The 16,843-nt window shown below is 64.6% G+C and overlaps 2 protein-coding genes across 17 annotated transcripts in view; one reads left to right on the top strand and one right to left on the bottom strand.

Annotated features, from left to right (window-relative positions):
• The window catches only part of POR (cytochrome p450 oxidoreductase), a 71,165-nt gene extending 62,898 nt beyond the window's left edge, over window positions 1-8,267 (top strand). Inside the window, exons 4-16 of the mRNA XM_004045609.3 lie at window positions 865-993; window positions 1,757-1,906; window positions 2,466-2,590; window positions 2,935-3,024; window positions 3,634-3,732; window positions 4,929-5,045; window positions 5,147-5,265; window positions 6,184-6,365; window positions 6,464-6,613; window positions 6,985-7,255; window positions 7,329-7,474; window positions 7,566-7,648; window positions 7,745-8,267. Coding sequence (XP_004045657.2) covers window positions 865-993; window positions 1,757-1,906; window positions 2,466-2,590; window positions 2,935-3,024; window positions 3,634-3,732; window positions 4,929-5,045; window positions 5,147-5,265; window positions 6,184-6,365; window positions 6,464-6,613; window positions 6,985-7,255; window positions 7,329-7,474; window positions 7,566-7,648; window positions 7,745-7,889 — 1,806 coding nt within the window. The 3' untranslated portion in view covers window positions 7,890-8,267. The remainder of the gene's footprint in view (window positions 1-864; window positions 994-1,756; window positions 1,907-2,465; window positions 2,591-2,934; window positions 3,025-3,633; window positions 3,733-4,928; window positions 5,046-5,146; window positions 5,266-6,183; window positions 6,366-6,463; window positions 6,614-6,984; window positions 7,256-7,328; window positions 7,475-7,565; window positions 7,649-7,744) is intronic.
• Window positions 8,268-8,393: 126 nt separating this feature from the next.
• Window positions 8,394-16,843, bottom strand: part of TMEM120A (transmembrane protein 120A) — a 64,550-nt gene continuing 56,100 nt past the window's right edge. For 9 of the 16 annotated variants that reach the window (XM_055392835.2, XM_055392836.2, XM_055392840.2 and 6 more), the window contains 10 exons: window positions 16,578-16,694; window positions 13,592-13,651; window positions 9,828-9,923; window positions 9,659-9,748; window positions 9,490-9,555; window positions 9,330-9,391; window positions 9,125-9,217; window positions 8,945-9,009; window positions 8,769-8,837; window positions 8,394-8,632 (listed from right to left, as the gene is read on the bottom strand). In XM_055392835.2, the coding sequence (XP_055248810.1) occupies window positions 8,441-8,632; window positions 8,769-8,837; window positions 8,945-9,009; window positions 9,125-9,217; window positions 9,330-9,391; window positions 9,490-9,555; window positions 9,659-9,748; window positions 9,828-9,923; window positions 13,592-13,651; window positions 16,578-16,694 (910 nt within the window). In that variant the 3' untranslated portion in view covers window positions 8,394-8,440. Of the gene's footprint in view, window positions 8,695-8,768; window positions 8,838-8,944; window positions 9,010-9,124; window positions 9,218-9,329; window positions 9,392-9,489; window positions 9,749-9,827; window positions 9,924-13,591; window positions 13,652-16,577; window positions 16,695-16,843 lie in introns of those variants that run through there. The other 7 variants (XM_055392839.2, XM_055392849.1, XR_008681428.2 and 4 more) reach the window with 6 other exon arrangements.

Below are 16,843 nucleotides of genomic sequence, written 5' to 3'. Positions count from 1 at the left end.
CGATCTCGGCTCACCACAACCTCTGCCTCCCAGGTCCAAGCGATTCTCCTGCCTCAGCCTCCCAAGTAGCTGGGATTACAGGCATGTGCCACCATGCCCGGCTAATTTTGTATTTTTAGTAGAGACAGGGTTTTCTCCATATTGGTTAGGCTGGTCTTGAACTCTCGACCTCAAGTCATCCACCCGCCTTGGCCTCCCAAAGTGCTGGGATTATAGGCGTGAGCTACTGGAGGTGGAGTCTTGCTCTGTCACCCAGGCTGGAGTGCAGTGGCGTGATCTCAGTTCACTGCAACCTCCACCTCCTGGGTTCAAGCTGTTTTCCTGCCTCAGCCTCCCTAGTAACTGGGATTACATGTGCACGCCACCATGCCCGGCTAATTTTTGTATTTTTAGTAGAGATGGAGTTTCACCATGTTGGTCAGGCTGGTCTTGAACTCCTGACCTCAGGTAATCTGCCAGCCTTGGCCTCCCAAAGTGCTGGGATCACAGGTGTGAGCCACCACGCCCGGCTGCATCATTGGATGTAAGTATCTATGGGAGGTCCTGGAACCATTCCCCCACGGATAGGGGCTATACATTGGTTACTTTTTTTAACTTTGTTTTTTCCCCGTGTCATGAAAATGTCAGAAGTGTGATCTTGAGCAGCCGCGTGTGTGAGATTGCCTTGGTGACCTTTGCCCTCCTTTGCCACAGTGGCTGTGACAGTGAGAAGCGAGTCCCAGAGGAACTTAGAAGGGACTCAAAGCCAGGAAGGAAAGGGGGCGGCCTGGAGGGCCCCCGCCTGCCGGGCCTGCCCAGTGGGTGTTCACTGGAGCCGTGGCTGAGGTCTGTGGCCCTCACCAACCCTGTGTCTGCCTTCCTTAGGGGAGGAACATCATCGTGTTCTACGGCTCCCAGACGGGGACTGCAGAGGAGTTTGCCAACCGCCTGTCCAAGGACGCCCACCGCTACGGGATGCGAGGCATGTCAGCGGACCCTGAGGAGTATGACCTGGTAAGCTGCCACCACGCGCTGGCCCCAGATGGAGGCAGTGGGTAGGACAGGGAGCAGGTCTGTAGGGCGCCCCTCAGCAGGGGGAGGCCGGCAGGGAGTCGGGTCCTGGGAAGACGTCCTCGGAAGTTGCCTTCCCGTGAGGGTCATTGCCATCCCTGCCCGGGCTGACTGACGGAAGGGCCATTCCTGCAGTTGCAGCCACATGCCAGGCGTCCTTTCCCCAGGACTGGCCCTCCCCTGAGTGCCGGCTGCCCGCCTGGCAGCCGCCACATCTCCCAAACCAAACCCACCCTCCCCAGCTGCTCCAATCCCCTCTCCTCCGAGGTCTTGGTGACGGGCACCACCCCACAGCCCGTCTCCAGGCTGCATTTGCAGTTGATGAACAGTTTAGTTAGATATCAGAGTGCACCGGGGCTGTGCGGTGCCTGGGAGCTCTGGAATGATGAGGTTCCCAGGGTGGCCCCAGACCTGCATCAGCTCAGGAGGCTGCATTCTGATGGCTCTTTTGTGCTAAGCTTCACTTTCCTCTAGAAACACATCCTCTCCGCTCCAGCCTAACACGGGTGACCTTGTCCTGCCCACCTGGCACAAATGCCCATGCCCCAGCCCCTCCGTGTTGTTCCTTCTCTCTGATCCCACGACACTCAGACATCCCTGGCCTGGTGCCACCCTGGGCAGGACCTGGCCTTCCCCATCTGGTGCGGGTTGAACCTTGAACAGGCTCAGTCATGGCCGGGGCGCGGTCCTGTCCCTGTTTCTGCAGGCCGACCTGAGCAGCCTGCCAGAGATCGAGAACGCCCTGGTGGTTTTCTGCATGGCCACCTACGGTGAGGGAGACCCCACTGACAATGCCCAGGACTTCTACGACTGGCTGCAGGAGACAGACGTGGATCTCTCTGGGGTCAAGTTCGCGGTGAGTCACCCAGAGACTGCTATGGGCTCCCGGTGGCCTGCGGTGCCTCCCTGGGGACTCCAGATCCATGTGGCTGAAAGGCAGCCCTCCAGACCCCCACCCTGTCCTCAGCAGCCAAGGCAGGCCGCTTGTGAGACCCTCTCCTCTGCCCCGGATCCCAGCACTACGAGAATGTCCCCTCTCTGTCCCCAGCCCCAGTCGGCTCCAGGGGGCATTGGGTGCTGGAGACTAAAGGCAAGAAGGGTCTGGCCGGACGACTGAGACCTGCCTGGCCTAGGAGAGCTGGAGCCCCAGCCCGGTGGGGAGGGTGGGCTGCCCCCACTTCCCTGTGGGTTGAGGCTGGCAGTGGACGGGGCAGGCTGTGGGCTGCAGGTCACCCAGATGAAGCCTCTTCAGTGGCCCAGTGTTCCTTGCAGTGCAAGGCGCCTGGTGGGACGGAGGCCTGCAGGTGTTGCCAGCAGCTCAGCCAGTGCTGTGGGGCCTCCCGCCCTGCCCCCACGGCCCCTCCCACTGGTCAGGTCGAGGGCCAGGCCTCAGAGCGGCCCCTGTGTCCACGCAGGTGTTTGGTCTTGGGAACAAGACCTACGAGCACTTCAATGCCATGGGCAAGTACGTGGACAAGCGGCTGGAGCAGCTCGGCGCCCAGCGCATCTTTGAGCTAGGGTTGGGCGACGACGATGGGAAGTGAGTGCCCACCCTGCCACCATGATCAGCGCGGCGGGCTTAGGCAGGGGCTGTGGAACGTGAGGGGCGCGCACACCATTGTGTCAGCTGAGACTCAGCGACACACACCTCCAACACAGAGGGAAGGGGCTCTCCTGCCTCTGCCCTGCCCCTGCCAGTTTTGCTTTTCGGCTTGCCCAACTCCCTGGAGCCTTCCTGATGCTCTGGGTTTATGTCGCTGGGTGCCCCAGGGTGCACAGTCCTGAGCTTTGGGGATGGGGCGGGGTCGGGGCGTGCCTGGCACCAGGTACTGTTGCCACATGGGCCTCCCCTGAGCCGCTCCCCCTCTCCTCTCCTCGGCCCAGCTTGGAGGAGGACTTCATCACCTGGCGAGAGCAGTTCTGGCCGGCCGTGTGTGAACACTTTGGGGTGGAAGCCACTGGCGAGGAGTCCAGGTGAGCAAGTGCCCGCAGGTGCGGTGGGTGGCCTGGGCGGGTCCTGTGCCGAGGGCAGCCACCCTGGAACGAGGGCTGGCAGTGGGTCGCAGCAAGGTTAGAAGACACTCCGTCATAGGGTCGAGGAGGGACCTTGGTCCCAGCCAAGGACTCACTCTGCCACGTTGCACTGCCCTGGGGCAGCGGGGTGCATCCCACCTCTCGACAAGGACACGGCGTGTCGGGCTCTGTGGCTAGGTTCAACTTTGGCAAAAGGGCCCATTTCCTTAAAATCTGCCTCCACAGACTTGGCCAAAAACATAACGTTCCTCTCTGTGCCCTTGATGGCCCCTGGGTGCTGCCCGGGCTTCCTTACCTTCTCCCAGATGGAAGCCTGCCCAGCCCTGCCCCGGCTTCTGGGCGTCTGGCCCCCGGCAGCTCCACGCCGCCTCCCTCCTTGCTCCCTCGCCTGCCCTCCTTGTGCATCTGCAGCAGGGGCTCCCCTGCTTCTTATATGTACCTGGGACCTCGCCCCAAAGGCCATGCACGGTCTCCCCTGTAGTCCAACCCCTCCCTCTTGGGACTGACCCCTGCCGCTTCCTGGCCTCACCCTTGGTCTCCCCTTTCCAGCATTCGCCAGTACGAGCTTGTGGTCCACACCGACATAGACGCGGCCAAGGTGTACATGGGGGAGATGGGCCGGCTGAAGAGCTACGAGAACCAGAAGCCGTGAGTGGAGGGAGTGTGGCTTGGGGCAGACGGCTCTATGGCCACTGGTGCACCCCAGGCTCAGTCTGCCATGTATCCCCATATCCCCACAGGGCCCTTCTCACCAGACCCCGTGCCCCGAGTGGGTGTGAGTGTCCACGGCCTGTCCACGGCCCGGCCCCAGGAGACTGGCACTCGCCCAGTTTGTACTGAGCTCACTTAGCCACCTTACTCTGCACTGCCCGGGGCAGCAGGGCACATCCCACTTCTCGACAAGGACAGTGCATTGGCCTCTGTGGCTAAGATCCTCTTTGGCAGAAGGGCTCATTTTCTTAGAATCTATCTCCATAGATAGACTTGGGGGAGAAACCTGGCGTTCCTCTCTGTACCCTTGATGGCCCCTGGTTGCTGCCCAGATTCCTGCCCGAGCCACCCAGGGAAGTCCTCGTGCCACTGCATCCAAGACCAGCTGCCCTGCTTTCTGTAGGCCTGCCCCAGCCTGGCTGGAGCGAGAAGCCCTGCATGTCGGTGGCTTTCCGGAGTGCAAGTTTCTCTCTTGTCCACGGTGTAGTCCAGGACGTGTGGGGGTGGGGGAGCTGTGCTCCTCATTTGGGGACCAGCTACCTTCCAGCCTGTGGCGCCGTCAGCTTGGGCCTCACAGTTCTTTTAGGGGCCAGCCTCAGTTTCCACATCTGTAAACAGACACTGATGACCCAGCTCTGCCCACGTGGTGGGACTATAGAGAGAACTGCATTAGGGCTGGGCGAGGTGGCTCACAGCTGTAATCCCAGCACTTTGGGAGGCCGAGGTGGGTGAATCACCTGAGGTCAGGAGTTCAAGACCAGCCTGGCCAACATGGTGAAACCCCGTCTCTAGTAAAAATATAAAAGTTAACCAGGCATGGTGGCGAACGCCTGTAATTCCAGCTGCTCAGGAGGCCGAGGCAGGAGAATTGCTTGAACCTGGGAGGCGGAGGTTGCAGTGAGCCGAGATCGCGCTGCTGCACTCCAGCCTGGGTGGCAGAGCAAAACTCTGTCTCAAAAAAAAAAAAAGAGAACTGCATTGGACCGGGCTGGGAGAGCCCTTGATGTAACCGGTGAGATTTCCTCATGGAGATCTCTGAGATTCCCTGTGCTTTGTGCAACCAGAAGGGTCCTTGGAGACGGAGACTCAGATCAAAGCCCCGGCCGCTCACTGCTTCTCTCCTCCCCACCCAGCCCCTTTGATGCCAAGAATCCGTTCCTGGCTGCAGTCACCACCAACCGGAAGCTGAACCAGGGAACCGAGCGCCACCTCATGCACCTGGAATTGGACATCTCGGACTCCAAAATCAGGTACCAGCTGCCACTGTCACCCCCTGAACCCTCACTCTGGGCCTCCTGACCTGGGGCAGGGCCAGCCTTCCGCCCCTCCCAAGCCTCACATCTCCCTCCAGGTATGAATCTGGGGACCACGTGGCTGTGTACCCAGCCAACGACTCTGCACTCGTCAACCAGCTGGGCAAAATCCTGGGTGCCGACCTGGACGTCGTCATGTCCCTGAACAACCTGGATGGTGAGTGCCACAGTCAGGGCGCCCTGCCAGGCTCAGGCAGCCGCGGGATTGGGCCTGTAGGAAGGCCCTGGGTTGAGCTTCTGCTTAGGCCTGAAGCCCCGGTGCCTGGGAGGCCCTTGCACCGAGACTCCACGGTTACAGGATCCCAAGCAAACGGGAGGCGGGGTGGCCCTAGGGGTCTAGCCCTCTCTGTCGGGGTTCCCCCTACCCCGTCACTGTCATAGTCCTTTAAGGGAGTGAGGTGCTGAGGCCTGGTGGCAAAGGCAGCCCTGGCTCCCCCATGGCCACTGTGTCCTGCTGGGAAGGAGGGCCTGGCTCCACGACCCACCTCTGCCGGCCTGGGGCTGCCCCCACCTCCTCACTGAAGTCAGGAGTCAGCAGCCCTCCCAGGCCCCCAAGGGTGCTCAGTGGTGCCGAGTGGCAGTAGCCATTGCGCGGGGCTGCCCGGGCCTGGTGGGGCTGCCCAGCCTGAGCCTCCCGCTGTGAAGCCCTCGGACCCCACTGGTCACCAACCTGGGCCGAGCCCACCTCGCCCCACCCCTGCTTGCCGGTCCTCAGCTGCCATGCCAGGGCTGCCCTTACTATCGGCTTCCGCAGCCCGCCTGTAGGGAAGCCTGGGCGGGGCTGTCAGACCGTGTAGTGTGCAGTGAAAGCACAGCGGGTGCGTTAGTGTGCAGGGGCTCCCCCGCACCTCCCCTAGTAGGGTCCTGCCTCTGATGAGGACTTCCTGTCTGGTTGGAGGCCCCAGACTTGGCCCCAGGGCCAGGGAGGCATCAGAGAGCATAGGCCTTGTTTCCAGCACCAGCTGGGGCACCTGTTGCCGCAGAGCCGGCCCAAGGTGTCACCCCCTCCCGCCGCAGCCACCCATCCCCAGGAGGCGGCCGCCTACCCCAAGTCCTGCCTGTCTCTTCCCCGCAGAGGAGTCCAACAAGAAGCACCCATTCCCATGCCCTACGTCCTACCGCACGGCCCTCACCTACTACCTGGACATCACCAACCCGCCGCGCACCAACGTGCTGTACGAGCTGGCGCAGTACGCCTCGGAGACCTCGGAGCAGGAGCTGCTGCGCAAGATGGCCTCCTCCTCCGGCGAGGGCAAGGTGCGCCCCCTCAGCCCCGCAACCTCCGCCCCGTCACCCCGCCGTTTTCCGAGCTCCGTGGGCCCCAATCAGCCCCATCTCACCCCCGTGTCTCTTAGGAGCTGTACCTGAGCTGGGTGGTGGAGGCCCGGAGGCACATCCTGGCCATCCTGCAGGACTGCCCGTCCCTGCGGCCCCCCATCGACCACCTGTGTGAGCTGCTGCCGCGCCTGCAGGCCCGCTACTACTCCATCGCCTCATCCTCCAAGGTGAGGGCCGGCCCTGCCCTGCCAGCCACACGCTGGAGGCCCAGCCCTGCTCACAGCAGGCAGAGTGCAAGGCGGCACAGGAGCTCCGAGATCCGAGCCCTGAGCTCCAGTTCCAGCCCCAGCGCAGCTCCAAATGCCTCCCCAGGCTGTGGACTCAGTCGGGCTGGCTTGTGAGATTCTCAGCATCTGTCCAGCCCCAGTCCCCAGAACCAGTCCAGGAAGCCGCTGGGGAGGGGGCCTCTGAGATTTGGGTGCCAGGTGGGCTGGAAGAGGCCCTGGGTGAGTGGGGCTGGCCTGCAGAACGGGACTTGGGGCCGGGGCTGGGCAAGGGCCTCAGCTTGGTGTCGGAGCTCACACGGCCCTCCCCACAGGTCCACCCCAACTCTGTGCACATCTGTGCAGTGGTTGTGGAGTACGAGACCAAGGCCGGCCGCATCAACAAGGGCGTGGCCACCAACTGGCTGCGGGCCAAGGAGCCTGCCGGGGAGAACGGCGGCCGTGCGCTGGTGCCCATGTTCGTGCGCAAGTCCCAGTTCCGCCTGCCCTTCAAGGCCACCACGCCTGTCATCATGGTGGGCCCCGGCACCGGGGTGGCACCCTTCATAGGCTTCATCCAGGAGCGGGCCTGGCTGCGACAGCAGGGTGAGTGGGGTCCCGTGGGGGAGAGGGGGTGACGACTGGGAGCCCCGCGCTCACCCCGGCCCCTGCCACGCAGGCAAGGAGGTGGGGGAGACGCTGCTGTACTACGGCTGCCGCCGCTCGGATGAGGACTACCTGTACCGGGAGGAGCTGGTGCAGTTCCACAGGGACGGCGCGCTCACCCAGCTCAACGTGGCCTTCTCCCGGGAGCAGTCCCACAAGGTGAGACGGGCAGGCACCCACGAAGGTGGGCATGAGGCTGGCAGGGCCACAGCCACAGTGCCCCCCCTCACAGCACCACCCTTGGCCCCAGGTCTACGTCCAGCACCTGCTAAAGCGAGACCGAGAGCACCTGTGGAAGTTGATCGAAGGCGGTGCCCACATCTACGTCTGTGGGTGAGTGAGTGGGGGTCACTGGAGTAGGGGGCGGGGAGGACAAGGCCCTGCCTGCCACAGTTGGCCCAGCCCCCAGCACCCCCTCTTCCTGCCCAGGGATGCACGGAACATGGCCAGGGATGTGCAGAACACCTTCTACGACATCGTGGCTGAGCTCGGGGCCATGGAGCACACGCAGGCGGTGGACTACATCAAGAAACTGATGACCAAGGGCCGCTACTCCCTGGACGTGTGGAGCTAGGGGCCTGCCTGCCCCACCCACCCCACAGACTCCGGCCTGTAATCAGCTCTCCTGGCTCCCTCCCGTAGTCTCCTGGGTGTGTTTGGCTTGGCCTTGGCATGGGCGCAGGCCCAGTGACAAAGAAAGACTCCTCCGGGCCTGGGGTGCATCCTCCTCAGCCCCCAGGCCAGGTGAGGTCCACCGGCCCCTGGCAGCACAGCCCAGGGCCTGCACAGGGGCACCGGGCTCCATGCCTCTGGAGGCCTCTGGCCCTCAGTGGCTGCACAGAAGGGCTCTTTCTCTCTGCTGAGCTGGGCCCAGCCCCTCCACGTGATTTCCAGTGAGTGTAAATAATTTTAAGTAACTTCTGGCCCTTGGAATAAAGTTCTGTTTTCTGTATTTGCCTGGTATTGTGTGAGTAGATCTGGGGCCTCCACCCTGGATCAACTTAACTCAGACCCCAGGAACCCATGTGGTAGGGCCACCCAGCCCTCCCCTCCCCCAGGAGAACACACACGCTCAGGCCACCTCTGGGCCTCTCTTTATTGAGGGCACTGGGCCCAGGTCTTCCTTCAGGGCCCACAGAGCCCATAAAACCCAAGGGAGAATAGAAGAGACCCCCTGATACACGCACACTCGAGGGGCGCCTCCCATCCCCTCCCACAACACACAGGACAGAAGCCCCTCTGGGCCGGCAGGGGAAGGCCCAGCCTCAATCCTTCTTGCTCCCGTGCCGCTGACTGTGAAACTTCTGGTGCACAACCCTCAGGGTGGTGAAGAAATTGCCGAGGAAAAGGAGGAGGAAGGGAAAGCCGCACATAAGCACCTGCCGGAGGAATAGGGTGAGGGCTGGACATGGGCCTGGCCCCCCATCCATCCTGTCCAGGGACCCCGGCTCACCTGCCACTCCTTGCACTGAGGGTCCCGGGCCAGGTTGAACAACGTCAGCGCGTTAAAAAGCTGCCAGAACTGAGCAGGGAGAGGAGGCATTTTACTCAGAAGACCCAGTCCCTGCTGGAGCCCAAAACCGGCGCAGAGGACGGACAGACAGGCAGGGACACAGAGGCACGACTTACGTGTCCAAAGAAAAGAAAAGGCAGCAGGAAGGTGAGGCCCCGCCACATCCAGGACTGGAAGCCCTCTGCGGGGAGGAAGGTCAGGGCACAGGACGGCCAGGGACAGAGGGGACGCCACCACTCAGACCCGGGATGGGAGGAAAGGAGAATGTCCAGATGCCAGGGCCACTCCCGACTCACCCACAGTGAGGTCCATGGTGTGTCGCTCGCCCAGTGCCCGCAGGCGGTAGAGGCAGCCGCTCTGGTAGTAGTACTGGAGAAACTGCACGAAGCCTGGGCCGGGCGGAGGACAGAGGAGCAGGGCTGAGCCCCGGGAGGGGTTCCCTGCCCCTGCCCCCCACCACGGGTGCCTCCAGGGCTCAGCACAGACATCTGGGACACTCACTCTGGTACATGGAAAAGGAGAGGAATTGATTCCGGAATTTCTGGTACATGAGACCATCGGGCCTAAGATAAAAAGTGGAGGGCAGTGTGGGGACCCTTGGGGATGCCGTGTATCCCCTCCTTGTCCCAGCTCCTGCCCCTGCCGGGGCCCAGCCACTCACCACGTCAGCATGACTCCCGACAGAAAGGTGGACACGTAGTGATGGAACACCCACCAGCCTTTGATCCTGGAGCAGAGAGCCACCATCACCCCCAGGGCCTGTTCCTGCTTCCCGGAGGGTCCTGGCACCCCTTTCCATGCTCCCCTCCCTCAGGGCCCGCCCTGCCCACCGGGAGCCGTTGTTGATGAGGATGCTCTCCCGGATGGTCAGGGTGCAGTAGTACCAGACCAGCAGGAAGTTGAAGGCAGCGTCTGTCACCCTGCGGAGGGAGGGGACCGAGGGTTGGTACTGCAGCGACTGGGGATGGGGTGGGTCCTCGGCCGGGGTGGGACGCCCACCTAGAGTTGAGCAGGAAGCGGCAAGTGAAGGAGATGAGGATGAGGATGATGGTGAGGTAGAGCTTGAACTTCTCATACTCGTCCTTGTAGGCAAACCTGGGGGGCGCAGGCCGGTGAGACAGGTGGGGTGCTGGTGGGGCCCATGTGTGCCCCCACCCAGGGAGGGCAGCTGAGCCAAGGGAAGTCGGATGGAGGAGAAGGCCGGGTTGGGGGGTGGAGGGGAAGGCCAGGTGGGGGGTGGAGGGGAAGCCAGGTGGGGGCTGGAGGGGAAAACCGGGTGGGGGGGAAAGCCGGGTGGAGGGGTGGAGGGGTGGAGGGGTGGGGGGGAAAGCCGGGTTGGGGGTGGGGGCTGGAGGGGAAGGCCGGGTGGGGGGGTGGGGGGGTGGAGGAGAAGGAAGGCCGGGTTCGGGGGTGGGGGGGTGGAGGGGAAGGAAGGCCGGGTGGGGGGGTGGAGGGGAAGGAAGGCCGGGTGGGGGGGTGGGGGGGTGGAGGGGAAGGAAGGCCGGGTGGGGGGGTGGGGGGGTGGAGGGGAAGGAAGGCCGGGTGGGGGGGTGGGGGGGTGGAGGGGAAGGAAGGCCGGGTGGGGGGGTGGAGGGGAAGGAAGGCCGGGTGGGGGGGTGGGGGGGTGGAGGGGAAGGAAGGCCGGGTGGGGGGGTGGGGGGGTGGAGGGGAAGGAAGGCCGGGTGGGGGGGTGGGGGGGTGGAGGGGAAGGAAGGCCGGGTGGGGGGGTGGGGGGGAAGGAAGGCCGGGTGGGGGGGTGGGGGGGTGGAGGGGAAGGAAGGCCGGGTGGGGGGGTGGGGGGGTGGAGGGGAAGGAAGGCCGGGTGGGGGGGTGGGGGGGTGGAGGGGAAGGAAGGCCGGGTGGGGGGGGTGGGGGGGTGGAGGGGGTGGGGGGGTGGAGGGGAAGGAAGGCCAGGTGGGGGGGGTGGGGGGGTGGAGGGGGTGGGGGGGTGGAGGGGGTGGAGGGGTGGAGGGGGTGGAGGGGTGGAGGGGGTGGAGGGGTGGAGGGGGTGGAGGGGTGGAGGGGGTGGAGGGGTGGAGGGGGTGGAGGGGTGGAGGGGGTGGAGGGGTGGAGGGGGTGGAGGGGTGGAGGGGTAGAGGGGTGGAGGGGGTGGAGGGGTGGAGGGGGTGGAGGGGTGGAGGGGTGGAGGGGTGGTGGGGTGGAGGGGTGGAGGGGGTGGAGGGGTGGAGGGGAAGGCGGGGTGGAGGGGAAGGCGGGGTGGAGGGGAAGGCGGGGTGGAGGGGAAGGCGGGGTGGAGGGGAAGGCGGGGTGGAGGGGAAGGCGGGGTGGAGGGGTGGAGGGGAAGGCGGGGTGGAGGGGTGGAGGGGAAGGCGGGGTGGAGGGGTGGAGGGGAAGGCGGGGTGGAGGGGTGGAGGGGAAGGCGGGGTGGAGGGGAAGGCGGGGTGGAGGGGTGGAGGGGAAGGCGGGGTGGAGGGGTGGAGGGGAAGGCGGGGTGGAGGGGTGGAGGGGAAGGCGGGGTGGAGGGGTGGAGGGGAAGGCGGGGTGGAGGGGTGGAGGGGAAGGCGGGGTGGAGGGGTGGAGGGGAAGGCGGGGTGGAGGGGTGGAGGGGAAGGCGGGGTGGAGGGGTGGAGGGGAAGGCGGGGTGGAGGGGAAGGCGGGGTGGAGGGGAAGGCGGGGTGGAGGGGAAGGCGGGGTGGAGGGGTGGAGGGGAAGGCGGGGTGGAGGGGTGGAGGGGAAGGCGGGGTGGAGGGGTGGAGGGGAAGGCGGGGTGGAGGGGAAGGCGGGGTGGAGGGGAAGGCGGGGTGGAGGGGTGGAGGGGTGGAGGGGTGGAGGGGTGGAGGGGTGGAGGGGTGGAGGGGTGGAGGGGAAGGCGGGGTGGAGGGGTGGAGGGGTGGAGGGGAAGGCGGGGTGGAGGGGTGGAGGGGTGGAGGGGTGGAGGGGTGGAGGGGAAGGCGGGGTGGAGGGGTGGAGGAGTGGAGGGGTGGAGGGGAAGGCGGGGTGGAGGGGAAGGCGGGGTGGAGGGGTGGAGGGGTGTAGGGGAAGGCGGGGTGGAGGGGTGGAGGGGTGGAGGGGAAGGCGGGGTGGAGGGGTGGAGGGGGTGGAGGGGTGGAGGGGAAGGCGGGGTGGAGGGGAAGGCGGGGTGGAGGGGAAGGCGGGGTGGAGGGGAAGGCGGGGTGGAGGGGAAGGCGGGGTGGAGGGGAAGGCGGGGTGGAGGGGAAGGCGGGGTGGAGGGGAAGGCGGGGTGGAGGGGAAGGCGGGGTGGAGGGGAAGGCGGGGTGGAGGGGAAGGCGGGGTGGAGGGGAAGGCGGGGTGGAGGGGAAGGCGGGGTGGAGGGGTGGAGGGGAAGGCGGGGTGGAGGGGTGGAGGGGAAGGCGGGGTGGAGGGGTGGAGGGGAAGGCGGGGTGGAGGGGTGGAGGGGAAGGCGGGGTGGAGGGGAAGGCGGGGTGGAGGGGAAGGCGGGGTGGAGGGGTGGAGGGGAAGGCGGGGTGGAGGGGTGGAGGGGTGGAGGGGAAGGCAGGGTGGAGGGGTGGAGGGGAAGGCAGGGTGGAGGGGTGGAGGGGAAGGCGGGGTGGAGGGGAAGGCGGGGTGGAGGGGAAGGCGGGGTGGAGGGGAAGGCGGGGTGGAGGGGTGGAGGGGAAGGCGGGGTGGAGGGGTGGAGGGGAAGGCGGGGTGGAGGGGTGGAGGGGAAGGCGGGGTGGAGGGGTGGAGGGGTGGAGGGGTGGAGGGGTGGAGGGGAAGGCCGGGTGGGGTGGGGGGTGGGGGGTGGGGGGGAAGGCTGGGTGGGGTGGGGGGTGGGGGGTGGGGGGGAAGGCTGGGTGGGGTGGGGGGTGGAGGGGTGGGGGGTGGAGGGGTGGGGGGGAAGGCCGGGTGGGGTGGAGGGGAAGGCCGGGTGGGGTGGAGGGGAAGGCCGGGTGGGGTGGGGTGGAGGGGAAGGCCGGGTGGGGTGGGGGGTGGAGGGGTGGGGGGTGGAGGGGTGGAGGGGTGGAGGGGAAGGCCGGGTCGGGGGGAAGGCCGGGTGGAGGGGTGGAGGGGTGGAGGGGTGGAGGGGTGGAGGGGTGGAGGGGAAGGCCGGGTGGGGTGGAGGGGAAGGCCGGGTGGGGTGGAGGGGAAGGCCGGGTGGGGTGGAGGGGAAGGCCGGGTGGGGTGGAGGGGTGGGGTGGAGGGGAAGGCCGGGTGGGGTGGAGGGGAAGGCCGGGTGGGGTGGGGTGGAGGGGAAGGCCGGGTGGGGTGGGGTGGAGGGGAAGGCCGGGTGGGGTGGGGTGGAGGGGAAGGCCGGGTGGGGTGGAGGGGTGGTGGGGTGGTGGGGTGGAGGGGTGGTGGGGTGGAGGGGTGGTGGGGTGGAGGGGTGGTGGGGTGGTGGGGTGGTGGGGTGGAGGGGTGGTGGGGTGGTGGGGTGGTGGGGTGGTGGGGTGGAGGGGTGGTGGGGTGGTGGGGTGGTGGGGTGGAGGGGTGGAGGGGTGGAGGGGTGGAGGGGAAGGCCGGGTCGGGGGGAAGGCCGGGTCGGGGGGAAGGCCGGGTCGGGGGGAAGGCCGGGTCGGGGGGAAGGCCGGGTCGGGGGGAAGGCCGGGTCGGGGGGAAGGCCGGGTGGAGGGGGGAAGGCCGGGTGGAGGGGTGGAGGAGTGGAGGAGTGGAGGGGTGGAGGAGTGGAGGGGTGGAGGGGTGGAGGGGTGGAGGGGTGGAGGGGTGGAGGGGTGGGGGGGTGGGGGGGTGGGGGGGTGGAGGGGTGGAGGTTTGGGGGTGGGGGGGTGGAGGTTTGGGGGTGGGGGGGTGGAGGTTTGGGGGTGGAGGCCCCGCCTGATTACTTAGCCTGCTTGCTCAGGAGCGTGACGTTGACGTTCCCCAGAACCAGGCTCAGGTACAATCTAGGGAAGGGGGTGGCAGGGTGAGGAGAAGCCCGAGTGACAGACAAGCCACCGGTACTCAGCCAAGCCTGCCAGGCCAGAGCCTGGGCCACCACCCCACCCCCTCACCCGCTGCTTTCCGCAGGGCCTTGGCATCGGGTTCTGACCTTGGGGGCTGCAGACCCACTCCCTGCCATGCCCAGCCTTCCTCGCCGCCTGCTCCGGAATCCTGACCCCCAGAGGAAACAGTGTTCCCCCGCATCTGCAGAGTCTTGCCTGAAACTCCCCCGCCTCAGGGCACCAAGAGAACCCGGCTCTCCCTCCCTGCTGAGGGCTGTCCCCCTGTCCCCGATTGCTCCCCTGTGCGATGGCCACCACCTACCCCCCAGCTCCCTGCCACCTCCCCTCCAGAACCTGCAGTACTGGGTTCCACTTCAGAGACCCACACGCCTGGCCACATCTGGGACGACCTCCCAAACCAGAACAGAAACTCAGAGCTCTGACTGTGGGCTGACCCCCAGTGCTCAGCCTCCTGGGGCGTTTCTTCCCACCACGACCCCCCTTGTCCCTCACCGAGGCCCCCACGCTCTCCAGTCCCAGATCTCATCGGAGCTGGCTGAGTCCCCAGGCCACCCGCCAATTACACCACTTTTTTGCCAATCCCCTTCATGTCCAGCCTCCACACCCACCAACTGAGATCATCTTGCCCTTCTCTGCCAGAGATACTCCAAGAGGTGACAGCAAAGTCACGGTCACTTTCTCAGCACCTGCCCCAGACACATGGGCTCTTGTTCACACTCAAGCCAAACAGACAGAGGCTCAGCATGGTTAGGCAATTTGCCCCAAGGCCACAAAGAACTTCTGGGGCAGCCATGCTTCTCCCTCTACAGAATGCTCCCGGCACAGTGCTCCCCAAGCAGGCCAGCTCCAGCCTCCACTGCCAACCCACCAGGCTGCGGATGTGTCCCCACTCAGCTCGCCATCTGGTTCCCAGCACTGGCCTCTCCACATCCTCTCCCCAAAACCCTCTACCCTGTCTCCTCCCACCTCGGGCCCCACCTGCAACACTGCAGAGAAGACAGCATGACTCCTGCTCTATGGGGAGCACTGTGCCAGGAGCACTGTGCCGGGAGCACTCCTCACTCTCATCTCTGCACCCTCCATCCCCCACTAGCCCTTCTCGCTCTCCCCGGGCTTCCCTCCATCACCTCCTGCCCTTCTCCTGGGTCTTTCCCCTCTCGGCCCCTCTTCTCAGCAGGTGGATGTGCTCGAGTCTTCCCAGAGGCAAAGTAACCCCACAAACAGGCAGTAGCTGCCCCTCAACCCAGTGCTAATTTCCAGTTCCTAGTTGCTAATTCTCTCCCTCCACTCACAGCCAAGCTCTAAAAAGTCTCCCAGAGGGCTGGGTGCAGTGGCTCACACCTGTAATCCCAGCACTTTGGGAGGCCGAGGCGGGTGGATCATGAGGTCAGAAGATCGAGACCAGCCTGACCAACATGGTGAAACCCCATCTCTACTAAAAATAAAAAATACAAAAATACAAAAATTAGCCGGGTGTGGTGGCGGGCACCTGTAATCCCAGCTACTCCGGAGGCTGAGGCAGGAGAATCGCTTGAACCACGGAGACAGAGGTTGCAGTGAGCCGAGATCAAGCGACTGCACTCCAGCCTGGCGACAGAGTGAGACTCTGTCTCAAAAAAAAAAAAAAAAAAAAAAAAAGTCTCCTAGACTTGGCTGTCTCCCTTCCTTGGCTCTTCTGTCATCCCCAAGATCAACATCCATCCCGTTCCACCAAATGGTTCTGCCAAGATGACCCGACTTCCAGGAAGCGCATCCCCTTCCTTATCACAGGACTGACCCCAGGCTACTGACACTCCTTTCTTCTCCCTGCCTTCTGGGCCACGCCCTCTCCCAGCTATCTCCCTGCCTGCAGCCTCTGCTGGGATTTTTTGCTCAGCAGGGGGTTTTGCACTGCCCCGTCCGTCCTCCTGGGTGACAGCTCCTGGCCTTTCCAGGTGCACATTCCACCGCCCCCGCCCGCCTACTGGGCTCAAGGCAAGAGCTGCAGCCCAGCAAAGCCTCTGATCTCTTGGCTGCCTCTCACCTCCCGCCCCGAGCTCTGGCCACTACAAGTTCTGCTCATGGCCCGTCCACCTGCTGCTACCTCTCGCCCTCAGCCCATGTGTCTGCCTCATTTTTTTTATTTATTTACTTATTTATTTTTTAAGACAGAGTCTCACTCTGTTGCCCAGGCTACAGTCCGGTGGTGCGATCTCGGCTCACTGCAGCCTCCGCCTCCCGGGTTCAAGTGATTCTCCTGTCTCAGCCTCCCAAGTAGCTGGGATTACAGGTGCATGCCACAATGCCCGGCTAATTTTTGTATTTTTAGTACAGATGGGTTTTACCATGTTGCCCAGGCGGGTCTTGAACTCCCGACCTCAAGTGATCTGCCTTGGCTTCCCAAAAAAGTGCTGGGATTACAGGCATGAGCCACCGCGCCCAGCCTATTTGTTCTTTTTAAATAAATAGAGACATAGGGTCTCAGTATGTCACCCAGGCTGGTCTTGAACTCCTGAGTTCAAGTGATCCTCCCACCTCCATCTCCCAGAGTGCTGAGATTACAGGTGAGAACCACCGCGCCCGGCCCACTCTCTTTATTCTGTAAGACTCAGCCCACCCATCCCCTAATCCAGGAAGCCTTCTGCGACCTCCTGGACTGGGTCAGGTGTCCCTCACTGTGCCACCTCATTCCCCATGCTATGAAGCACCTATCACAGTGAAATGTCACTCTCAGCCAGGTGTCTCCCCTGAAGTCAGCACTGGGCCTCATTGCTCAGCCTGTACTGGGCCCAGGGAACATTTGCCGACTATAATGACCAAGAGGAGGCAGCACCCGGCTTCAGGAGTGGCTGTGAACTGAGCTGGGGGTGGCAGTGGGGGCCCTCACCCATTCTTCTTAGGCAAATAGGCCTCCATGTCAAAGAAGAGGCCTTGGCGCTCTTTCATCTGGTTCTCCAGCTCCTGTGCGGCCCCCTCGGCCTCTGCTGGGAGGGAGGGTTTGCATCTGCGGGTAAGGCCAGAAACAGTCAGGGCAAGAGGACTCCCAAGTGTCCTCCCTGACTCCCACAGGGGCAGAAGGGCAAACACGGCCCAGAGAGGGGAGGGGCGGTGCCCAGGGTCTCACAGCGCCAGCCCTCCCACCCCACACTCAGC

The sequence above is a fragment of the Gorilla gorilla genome, chromosome 6 (genome assembly GCF_029281585.2).
Source record: "Gorilla gorilla gorilla isolate KB3781 chromosome 6, NHGRI_mGorGor1-v2.1_pri, whole genome shotgun sequence".
Classification (NCBI taxonomy): Eukaryota; Metazoa; Chordata; class Mammalia; order Primates; family Hominidae; genus Gorilla; species Gorilla gorilla.
This window is presented reverse-complemented; position numbering and strand designations above follow the sequence as displayed.